This window comes from Furipterus horrens, unplaced genomic scaffold (genome assembly GCF_987537825.1).
Source record: "Furipterus horrens unplaced genomic scaffold, mFurHor1.1.pri manual_scaffold_10, whole genome shotgun sequence".
Classification (NCBI taxonomy): Eukaryota; Metazoa; Chordata; class Mammalia; order Chiroptera; family Furipteridae; genus Furipterus; species Furipterus horrens.
The window spans coordinates 48,066,813-48,078,357 of record NW_028327180.1 but is presented as its reverse complement, the minus strand read 5'-3'; the positions used below and the strand labels follow the sequence as shown (position 1 = coordinate 48,078,357).

Below are 11,545 nucleotides of genomic sequence, written 5' to 3'. Positions count from 1 at the left end.
GGACTCAAGGTTATGAATAATACATATATGAGTGGGGGGACCTGGACTGGTGTGCGTGCCGAGGCGGAGTCCAGGAGCGGAAGTGACCCCCTGAGGTGGGCCATTCAGGCTTATGAATATGCAGATAGGGGCGTGGCCCTGGGAATTTGTATGCCTGCGGTAGGCGTGGCCATCCGGTATGAATAATACAGCACGGCGGCGGCCCGGACCGTGTCGAAGGTAGGCTTTGCGGAATCCAGAGAGGGCGTGGGCAGCGCGTCATGAATAATGCAGCACGTCAGCGGGCGGTGGGGCGGGGCGGGACTGGCGCGCCGGCCCTGGAGTCGGGAACGGGGGCCGGGTAGCCATGGTCGCAAGATGGCGGCGCTGAGAGAGAATCGGAGCTACGGGCTGTCGTGCGGGCGGGTGAGCGACGGTAGCAAGGTGTCCGTGTTTCACGTGAAGCTCACCGACAGTGCCCTGAGGGCCTTCGAGAACTATCGTTCCAGCCAGGTGAGCGGTGCGGGCCCGGTGCGGCCGTCGAGGACGTCGGGGCGCAGGCCGGCCTCGCGCGCCTCTCGCGCGCCTCTCGCCCGGCGTCCGGGCCTGGGGGCGCGAGGTCCGGCGTTCGGGGTCCTGCTTGTGGTCCCTTGGCCGGCAGGGCGCGGAGATTCATGTTTCTTCTCTGCCTCGGGAGGCGACACTGGTGGGCGGTTTGGGCTGGCGAAGGGGCCCGAACTCTGGCGCCTGGTCCGGGGGGCGTTTGTGTGCCACCTGGAGGCGTCCCGGGCCTTTCCCTGTCCACCCGGAATTGATGTGTTTACCTGGACCGGGAGGGGTGTGGGGTTGGGGCTTCTTCGTCAGGGTTCCTGGCAAGGTTGGTGAGTGGGGCACAGCTGTCGGGGTACCTATGGGGTCCTGTTAGGTTTGTGTGCGGGGGCCGTCTTTGACTTTCCAGTGAGGCCCCTGGAATTGGGCTCACTCGTGGTTCTTGGGAAGGAGAGTTTGGATAGAAATTGACAGCTTGTCTGCAACTACCCCACTGCCCGCCCCCCGGTGACCTTGTTTCATTGGACACCTTCAGAGAGTGGAGTGTTCTGTGGGGAAGAAGCTGTGTACGTGGGGGGTCGCTGACTTGGTTCTTTTCTCAGGTTGGGAGCCAGGTGGTGGGCACTTGGGAGGGAGCGCTGGCCCCCGCACCTGGCCGCTTACTTTAAACTTCTCAGAGGCCTATTTGGGCCCATCTGGGGAAGTTCAAGACGTTTCATTTCTGCCACCTGGTTCAGGTCAGGGGATGGGGAAGAGGCTGTTGTGTACCTTCTTTCAGGCCTTACTTTGGGGCACATCTGGGGTTGTGGTCAGACCTGCTTTTTCCCATTTCTGTTTGTATCATGGCCTCCTCAGTCTCTGTTGGGACAGAAGTTGCAGGTGCCTGCTGGTCAGGTCCTGAGGGGAAGTGTTTTGGGAGCTCTTTTCAGCCTTGCCTGGAAAGTGGGGGCTTCATAGTCAGAGGTGGCTGAGGAGGGCTCCCTCTGTGCTTGCGTGTGTGTTTGTGTATACCAGGGGTGAGGGGGCCTTGGGGCGGGTGAGGAGAGAGACTAACTAGGAAGGAATGTGGCTTGCTTCCTGCCCCGGACTTGTTCAGCACTATTAGCTAAGCTGGGAATTTCTTCCCCTGTTTCATTACCACCACTTCCCGGGTGCCCACCCTTCCCATGCTTCTTCCCACCTTTTTGGTCAATTTCATTCCTGTCCTGGTGTCTCAGTTTCCCCTTCATAGAAGGGGGGCCTCATCTTTTTTTTCTGAGTTCTCATCTTGTCAGAAGGATTCCCCATGGTGAGACTGAGGCAGTCCTACAGGGGAGGAAAGGGAGAAGGTAGGGGCACAGTGGTTGGCTTGAGCCTCCCTTCCCTTAGGAATTACCTTCCTGAGTCTGACTTGTCTTGCAGGAAGGCAGACTTTCCTAGAGGCAGCTGGGGGAGAGCTCATGAGTCATGTAAATAAGGTGAACTTGGTACCTAGTCACTTTGGGTTAGGAGCCCCGCCTTCCCTGCCATGTTGCCCTCACTTGATTCATTCCTCTGGAAGGCCTGCCTGTGCATCCACTTCATGCTGTCATACTGCTATTTTTAACTTAGGGTGTTTGTTACATCCCCTAACTAAGCTAGGTCTTCCTCGTGTTAGGGTGAAGGTAACTGCAGACTCAGGCTGGTCCCAGGTGGAGCCCAGCTGTGTAGGTTAGTCAGTGGCTAGGAGGGGCTCTCTCAGAGAACTTCAAGCCATCCTGGCCATCTTGGCTGTCTGGGCTAAAATTTTGGGGACCCAAACTTGTGTTTTTCCTTAGAAGCTGTCTGGTAATTTAAGTGACTTGGCAATTTTTTGTATTTAATCATACCCATTGGGCATTGTGGTAGACTGGGCTAAAATGAGGGCAGCTCTGGTGCTTTTCATGCTTTTGGGTGCTGGGCATAGGGATGGCAACTAGAAGAACTTGTTTGTATGACCAGAACAGTGTTTTGGTTATCAACAAAAGCTCAGATGCATAGCTTTGTCAGTAGTGTATGAGTTTTCTATTCTTTCATGCTGTGGTTATATGCTTTGCCAATGGCAACTTGTGAAGAGGGTTTTTATTTTTACTTTTTAATTGTAAAAAGACTTGAACAAATTCAGAAGTGGCAGAGGACTGGAGAGGAACTTCCTCTAACCCTAGCTGTTGGGACAGCTTCTGTAGAAGTCCCCAAGATTTCTCTCTTCAGAGGGATCTGAAGTCTGAGCTGCCTTTGTGCAGACCTGGTGGCCTGCCTGGAATTTGGTGGAAGGTGAAGATGTGGTAATACACACAGCGGCCAGACACCCAGACTTGGGTTTTGTGCTGTTTCTCCTTGAATATAAAAATTCAAGAGAGTCCTGAAGGAGTCATTCCCGTGGACCTTCTTTTTTGCTGTGGTGGGTTATTTCCAGGAGAGAAGACAGGAAGAGTGGACACAACCCATTCTTCCAAGTTAGCTTCATGTGCCTGCTCAGAGGAGCATCCCCGACCACTCTGAGGAAGTGACCCCCCCACCCCACCCCAGGGCACCTGCCTCGACCACCTGGGCATTTTATCATTGGATTGGGTGGGCCCATTGCTGGGTGATCTTTTCCTCTCCTGGGTGGAGAGGGGCATGTTGTTGTTAAGGAAAAATTGAGGGCCCAGGGAGGGGCCTAAGAAGCTTGGGGATTGGAGCCTATTTAGGTGACTCTACCTACGGGAGGTCTTCAGCCAGTGCCTGATCCTTGCCAGTCCATATCCTTTTTCTCACATCTCTGAGAGTCCTAGCACCTTGCCTTCTATGAGCCCTGGCTTCTCCTCTTAGGGCTGTGAGGGATCCTTTTGGCATGTGTGTGCCCTTAGCACAGCCCTGACTCCTCATGCGCACTTGGTGCTTCTACGCAGAGCCAGTTCCTGCCTGGAGGTTAGAGCGGAGCCCTGGAGACAGGGGGCATGGGCTCTTGCATCTACCTGAATTTGACTGAGCGCCTGGTCTGTGTAGGGCCACTGCTGAGGAACTAAAAATTCACAAGTGACCAAGGCAGGCTCCTAGTGTTATGAGTTGACATTGTAGAGGCAAGAGACAGGTAATGAACAGGACAGCACAGAAATCAACATGAAGAACTTGTCAGTGGTCATTGTCAGGAAGGAAATAAAATGGGGCAACGTGATGGCATGGGGTGGATGATGTGAAAGTATTGAAAGGAGTGCTTCTAGGAGATGCTAGAGCTGAAGTCTCCTGGGTAAGGGGTCCAGGCAGGCTGGGTGCACAGGCCTTGAGACATGGTGAACTGGAGAGGTTGTTGGGGCAGGAGAGTGGCCCAGTAAGCTGTGGAGGGCGGCTGCAGGGCTGTGTCCTCAGGAAGGGTGTGTGTGGAGTTGGGGTACAGGAGGCCCGCAGTGAATACTCCACCACTGTTCTGGAGTTGTGCTGGGTGCTGCTTGCATGCTGTGCAGGGGGTGGCTGTGTGGATGTCAACCTGGGCACTGTTGGGAGAAGGAGCCTTAATTTAGCTTCTGTTTCCCTCACACAGCAAGGCCCTGGGAGGCAGGCTCATTTCCCCTTCCTGGAGGGCACCCCACTTGACCCTAAGCAGGGCAGCTTCTTGCTAGCCTTGTCTGCTTTACAGATGGGCCACCTTTAGGACCAGGTGGCACTCCCCTGCTGGCTGTGGGCCAGGCCCCTGTAAACCCTTCCTTTAAAAAATTTTTTAAAAATAATTTTATTTATTTTCAGAGGGGAAAGGAGGGAGAAAGAAAAGGAGAGAAACATCCATGTGCGAGAGAAACATCAGTCGGTTGCCTCTTGCATACTTCCAACTGGGGACCTGGCCTGCACCCCAGGCATGTGCCCTGACAGGGAATCGAACCGGGAACCCTTTAGTTCGAAGGCCAGTGCTCAATCCACTGAGCCACACCAGCCAGGACTACCCTTCCTTCTTGACAACACTGTCAGGAGTGCCAGCTATTGTTCCCACTGTGCTTTGGGGGTAGTTGAGGCTCTGGGAAGCAGTGTCACCTGCCTGAGGTCACTTAGACTCCCTGGCCAGGCTGCCTCTCAAGTTGGGAGGGAGCTTGAGCCACTGGGACACAGGTATGAAAGGGAGGCACATCGTGGTCTTGAGTTATAGTTAAAATGCCAGTGTTCACATGCTCCTGTGAGTGTTGGTGACATGAGTGGCCCTGCAAATGCCTGAAGTTGCTATGTGTGTACTGTGTCCCCTCCTGCAAGAAAGCCTAAAGATGACAGTAACCACCAACTGTGGATTGAGGCCGTATCCCAGCACTGGCTGGAGCTGCACACTTTACTTCCTCTGGTCCCCTGTCAGCCCTGTGGCAGAGTGGTGAGGAAATGGGTGGAGACTCAGGGAGATAAAGTCACTGGAAGCAATCTCCCAACTTGGCTGGGCTGAGAACAGGTAGACTCGAATACTCCCTCTGAATGGCTATGGTGAGCCCTCTGGGCAGAGAGGAGCAGGCTGACCCATGGGAGTCAGGAGCGTGTGTCAAGAAGCGTGCCTGGGCGTATAGGGATTCAGTTTGCTTGTGTGTTTCAAGGTGGGCACTTGTCCATGTCTCATAGATTCTAGAGAGGGTGAGCACCTCCAGCACGGGGTGAATGCTGGTGGTTTCTATAGGAGGCTGCAAGGCTACGTGAGGGGCCGAGCCTGCCTACCATCATGACCCTTGACTTGATCTTTGGCTGCCTGCCGATCTCCAAGGTGACTGTGTGTAAACAGCAAGCTGCTCTCTAAAACCCACCTTCCGTTGACTCCTCTGCGAGGCCAGAGTTCACCACCCTTGAGGCAGTTTTGACATCTCACTGGGATTGTGACATCGCTGGTGAATCCTTGAAAAACAAGGCCACTTCTTTTTTCTGTTCTTTGTGGCTCTGGGCTAGAGCATACCCTGTTTTGGGAATCCGCTTCTCTGTGGCAGGAGTCCTGCCCCTTGGCCTGACAGAGTCCAACTGGCAATCTGCTGTGCCTTTGGGGTTTGGCCTCCCCATTCTTCGTTTTTAGGGCTTTGCTACTTGCTCTCTGCCTTTATGACTTGCTGTTTGGTCTGAGCTGCACAGCCAAAGTTGTCTGAGGTCTCATCTCCAGCAATATGTGGCTGCTCTGCTGTCACCCCAGAGCACAAAGGGATACAGATAGCCGTGTTTTGTGGTGGTTTTGTCCCTTTACTTTTTTAAAAAAACTTTTATTTATTGATTTTGAGAGAGAGAGAGAGAAATTGATTATTTTTTCCCTTATTTATGCATTCATTGACTGCTGCTTGTATGTGCCCTGACTGAAGATAGAACCTGCAGCCTTGGCGCATCAGAATGACACTAACCACTGACCTGCCCAGCCAGGGCCTGTCACTTTACTTCTGTTTGTTGTTGTTGTTCTATTACAGTTGTCCCATTTTTACCCCATAGCTTTCCCTGGCCCTGCCCACCTCCCCATCTCCCACAGTCTATCCCCACCCTGTTGTCCATGTCCATGGGTGATTTTTATACTAGTTCCTTGACTAGCCCCTTAAAGCTGGTGTCCACATTAATCATCTAGAGGGGAGCCCTCCTGTCTCTACACCAAGTGGCTGCATGGAGTCTGATACTAATTATATTCTTAGGCCGGGTCCCTTCTAGGCTATGACTGCGTAACCTGGTCAGAAGACGTGTTTGTGACTTGCCACAGCTCCTCTGGAAAGGACAGGAGTCTCACATGTTTGTAAAGTTCATGGGTTCACCAAACCCCTATTTAAAGGTGACAAGTGTGGAAATTTTATTTCTTTTTTACTATAAAAGCAGTAAAGCTCAGTATAGAAAATTGGCAAAATACCTAAAATACCCTATTCCCATGGCTGCTGTTGGTCCCGTGGCACCTTGCTCTGTCTTGCATTCAGGTACTTAGTTATCACAGTGGTGTTCTTATGTAATCTTAGATCTCACTTCTTTCCTGACACTGTATAAGCCCTTTTTTTTTTTTTTAATCACAGTGGTAGTAAACTTTATTCTTTAGTTGCTGAATCTCTGCAGTATGAACCCTAACAGGTTGTTATTCCTCCAGCACTGCACTGATCCTGACTTCCTTGGTGCACGGAGCCATGTCCACTGTCCTTATTGCTGTGCAGAGGCACTGATGTGCAGTGAGGGGCACTTCTGTGTCCCTGTGCATCCTGAGTGGAGTGCGAGGCTGCAGGTGTTGCAATTGAGGCCTGGGAGAGATGCAGTCTGGCCTTTGTGGGTGGATGGTCAGGTAGGGCAGGCCTGAAGGCAGAAAGGCCTGTGCTTGGGGTGGTGTTGAGGGTCAGGCAAGGGGACAGATGTGAGTCTGGTTGGGTTGGGGGACATTGTTAACCTCTCTTGATTCTGGCTGTGATGCAAGTGCCTTCACACAGTGGGCTTCAGGGTCATGCCTGAGCTGGGTTTTTGAGAGTTAGGTCTGATAGGGTTCTGGAGTCCCCCTTGGCTGGAGGGAAGGCAAGTGGGGCAGGAGAATTACTTTGGGTCTGTGGCAGGTGGGCACCACTGCTCAGAGCCATATCTTTCTGGGTTGGTTACCACCTTGTACCAGGGCATGGATATCATAGGTTCTTGCCAGCATCCTGACAGTGTAGTTTGAAGATGGTTTTGAATGGCTGTGGTGGCTTTGGGAGCCAGCAGCAGCCTTTCTTATTCCGGTTCTTGGATTGTGTTCTTTGTTCGGAGCAGTTGGATGCCAGCCTTCCCTTATTGTGCTAGTCTTGACTAATTTCTGGGCAGTGGGTTCTCTGGATGCTGGAGGAGCCAAGGCCAGGCCTGGATGGAGGTGTTGCACCCTGTGACTGTGCCTGTGGGTCAACATCACCCTGAGTCAGCCTCTTGGGTGGGCTCCACAATGAGCAGTCCTAGTAGGGTTCAGCCCATCTGGGACAATACCTTTGAGAAATTAATGAGCCACAGGTGATGAAGGGCTGAAGTTAAACTTCCATAAGCCATTATTGGTATTTCCTTAGTTCTGTAGGAGGAGAGACTGAGGCTTGGTACAGGAGCGCCTTGCCCAAGGGTGTGCCCTCCCAGCTGCCCCTGTTCCTATCCAAGGTGGGGGAGGGCATCAGCTCCTTGCTTTTCTCCTTGCTGCTGTGTCTAGCTTAGATACTCAGGGTGGATGACCTAAGCAAGGAGGCATCTCGCTGAAGGATGCCACACACTGGGATCTGATGGCCTGGCTTCAGCCCACTTCCGCTGACAGCCTGGGGACTGGGCGACTGGCTCTCTCCCCAAGGCTCAGTTACCATGAGTTGAAGCAGTGCCGGCGATTTCAGGGGTCTCCCAGGTCAAATGAATGAGGTTTGTGGATGCTGACTGCTGTTGCTCTAGTGTGTGTCCTGCAAATGAGGAAGTGCAGTCCTTTAGAATTTAAGGTATCTGCTTGTCTGCCTATACTGATAAGGATTTCTTTTTTAAATAAATAAATACCTTTTCCCAATTTCTTCAGCAACTTTTCTGCTGGGAATCCCACCATACTGTATTGAAGAGAGCTGGGCCCTCCAGTGCATTCCCCTTTTCCATCCCTCCAGCAGTCTTAGGGGCAGCAGTGATGGAATGGGCAGCAGACAGGGGCTGGAAGTGCTGGCCAACTTTCTGGAGACACGTCCTGCCAGGTCTGGGGTGACTGCTGAGTCCACTGGGCTGGTGGCTGATGCTGAGGGAATGTGAAGAGTCAGGTCTGGAGCCTGGGGTAAAGTGGCTCTGTCTCTGCCTTCAGTTTATGCTCCAGCCTATGGGTGTTGGGGAGTCACAGGGCAGCCTTAAGGGGCCAAACAAACCTCCTCCATTCCAGATGGCTCTCCCTCAGGGATTTGAGGTAGGGGTTCTGTCTCTTCCATCATCCAACCTGGGTGAGCAGGGCCCAGGCAAAGGTGTTTAAGGACTGAGAAGCAGTGTCTGACCCCACTTCTCCCTATGCCCCTCTGCCTTTTTCTGGTAAGGAGTGGGAGGACAAGGGCATGAGGGGCCTGAGGAGTCCTGGCCCACCTCTCCCCTTCCCTGAACACATGGCCCCCGTGTCCTGGTTATTGGACAGACCTCACTCTGCAGTCCCCATGTCCCTGTAGGGGAGGCTGACAAAGGCCATGACACCAGAAGAGAGAAACTCAGCAGGCAATGGGCAGGAGGTGCTTTTAGGAAGCAGGGAAGGCCAGAAGAGGCCAAAATTGGGGATGTCTATGTGAGATCTGAGAGAGTGGCACTGGAGGGAGGCCCAGTGGTGGGGCAGGAAGTTGAGGTTAATTCCATCATGCAAGGAAGTCTGACTGAGTGGCAGTGGCTGCTCTGCTCTGTGCAGTGTAGATGGCTCTAGTCCTTCCTAGGCTCAACCCCACCCCAGTTTCACTCCACTGGGGCTCCATTCCGTGACTGATGAAGATTAGGGAGGCTTTGGGAGGGCTAAGACCAGTCAGCATGAATCTTCCTAGGATCTCTCAGAGCATTAAAAAAAAAAATTGTGGTAAAATACAATACATAAAACAAAATTTATTATCTTAACTATTTTTAAGTGCACAGTTCAGTGGCATTAAGTATATTCATGTTGTTGTGCAGCCATGATACCATCCATCTCCAGAACTTTTCATCTTCCAAACTGAAACTCTGTCTCTATTAAACACTAACTCTGATTCCCCTTCCCCAGCCCCTGGCATCTACCTTCTACTTCTGTCTCTGTAAATCTGATTACAATAGGGACCTCATATAAGTGGAATCATATGGTATTTGTCCTTTTTTGACTGGCTTATTTCACTCAACAAAATGTCCTCAAGGTTTATCCATGTTGTAGCAGGTGTCAGAATTTCCTTCTTTTTTGTGTGGTCCATCCATCATATGGATGGACCATAATTTGTTTATACATTCATTTGTCAATGGACACTAGGGTTACTTCCACCTTTTGGCTGCTGTACATTAATCCTGCTGTGAACATAGATGTACAAACATCTCTTTGAGACACTGCTTTCAATTCTGTTGGGTATATAACCTGAAGTGGGGTTACTGGATCATGTGATCATTCTATGTTTAACTTTGTTTTTTTTTAAAGAGAGAGGGGAAGGGAAGGAAAAAGAGGAGAGAAACATTGATGTGAGGGAGAAAGATCAATTGGTTACCTTCCATACATGCCCCAACTGGGGACTGAACCTGCAACCTAGGTGTGTGCCCTGACTGGGAATTGAACTGACGACCTTTCAGTTTGTGGGATGAGGCCCAACCAACTAAGCCACACCAGCCAGGGCTATGTTTAACTTTTTGAGGAACCTCATACTGTTTTCAATAGTGGCTGCACCATTTTACATTCTTACCAGCAATGCATGAGGATTTCAGCTACTCCACATCCTTGCCAACACTAGTTCTTTTCTGTTTTTCTAGTAGTAGCCATTCTGATTGATGTGAGGTGGTCTTGGACCCTTTAAAATACCCTAAGATGAGTGTGACTGTTAAGGAGAGTTAAGGTCTGCAGGGCCTCCAACACCTGCTGGACTCAGTGGGCTCAGGATTCCCCTGGTTACAGGTGACAGAAAACTGACCCCAGCAGAGTGGAGGCATGGTGGCTCCCACACTTGAGGTGGCTTCAGGTCCTGCCTTAGGGAAGAATTTGAACAGCTCACCTGGATGCAGATGACAGGAAGGGCAGGGACAGCCTACTTGGCCCCAGTCTGGATGAGTGGAGATGGCTGTGAGGTATAGGAGCCCAGCCCTTGTCAAGACTCTGGTCCCTAAGATGAGGGGATTAGTAAGTACCCCAGGTGGCCTAGAGAGCCTGTGGGAGAGAGCATGAAGTGGAGTCTGAGGTCTGGGGAAGTGGACTTGGGCTTTGCCCCAGGTGGTTTGTTCTCCCCAACCATCACCACCACTTGGACCCTCCCAAGGTCAGGACTTCTGTGTGTGTCATACCCCCCCCCCCAACCCCCGCAAAAAAAAAGAAAAGAAAAGAAAAAATACCCAGAGGCCCAGAGGGTGATGGGGAGGACTGGGCTCTGCCCTGCAGGCATCTGAGGCTGATGGGCCCTTCCCTTGACTGGTGTGAAAAATGGGCTTCCTTCCAGGTGGGAAGTGGCCTAGAGGCCCTGAGGGTCGAGAGCTGCCCTTTGTGGAGCACTGAGCAGGCAAGGGCTGTACCATTGTTCTGACTGTTTTCTCCAGCTCTGTGGGCAGATGCAGCCCAGTTGACTTCTCCAGCAGAGAGGGTATGCTTCTGACCCTGTCCTGCTGCCCCATCTTTCTCCTGCACAGGTCTTACACAGCTGATCTAAGGGTGGCCACCCCCTCATGCTGCTCTTTAGGGCTCTGAGTGGCCTCACCTTCTTCCAGTGTCTTGAGAGTAAGTGGGTTGGGAAGCTCCTTTTTCCTTTCTTTAAACAGTGACTTTTTGGGGAAATTCAGCATCCTGTTTTGGACCTTGTGGTTCTACCCACATCTGGAAGAGTGCTTTAAGGGTCCCGGTGTAGCATTAAAACATGGAGAATGCCTACTGCATCAGTCAGGATAGCCTGGCTTGCAGGGATGAAGAGCTGGTGAGCTCAGTGTGACTTCCCCCTTAATGGGAACTTCTTGCCTTTGGTCTCTGAAGTGTTTCTCTCCAGGTCCTGACAGGGATCCCATGCCTTGTCCACCTCCTAGGTGCTCTGTTTCCGTGTGGGATTAGTGGTAGAGCTCATGGGCCTCTTTTTGCTGCCAAGGAATCTGAGTCTGCTGTGCTCAGTGTTGCTGCCATAGCTGTCGGCCCCTGAAACCAAGGCTTCCAGCAAGTTCATTGTAGTGTTAAGTGAACAGAATTGGATCAGGATGCTGACAAGGTGGACTGTATGGAGCATTCTTTTTTCAGTGCTAACCTTAGAATCTAAAATGAGTAGGTAAGCCATGGCCAGAGGGGCAAATCTGGCTCACTGCCTGCATTTGTAAATAGAGTTTTATTGGGACACAGTGGCGTCACCTATAGCTGCTTTTGTGCTATAAGGGCAGCAAATCTTTGCAACTGACCAGCTTTCAAAGCCTAGGATACTGACTTTCTGGCCCTTTATAG

The 11,545-nt window shown here is 51.7% G+C and overlaps 1 protein-coding gene across 1 annotated transcript in view; it reads left to right on the top strand.

The window, feature by feature from the left end:
- The first annotated feature begins 267 nt into the window (after positions 1-267).
- Positions 268-11,545, top strand: part of ELL (elongation factor for RNA polymerase II) — a 64,059-nt gene continuing 52,781 nt past the window's right edge. Inside the window, exon 1 of the mRNA XM_090290002.1 lies at positions 268-492. Within this exon, the coding sequence (XP_090146128.1) occupies positions 268-492 (225 nt within the window). The remainder of the gene's footprint in view (positions 493-11,545) is intronic.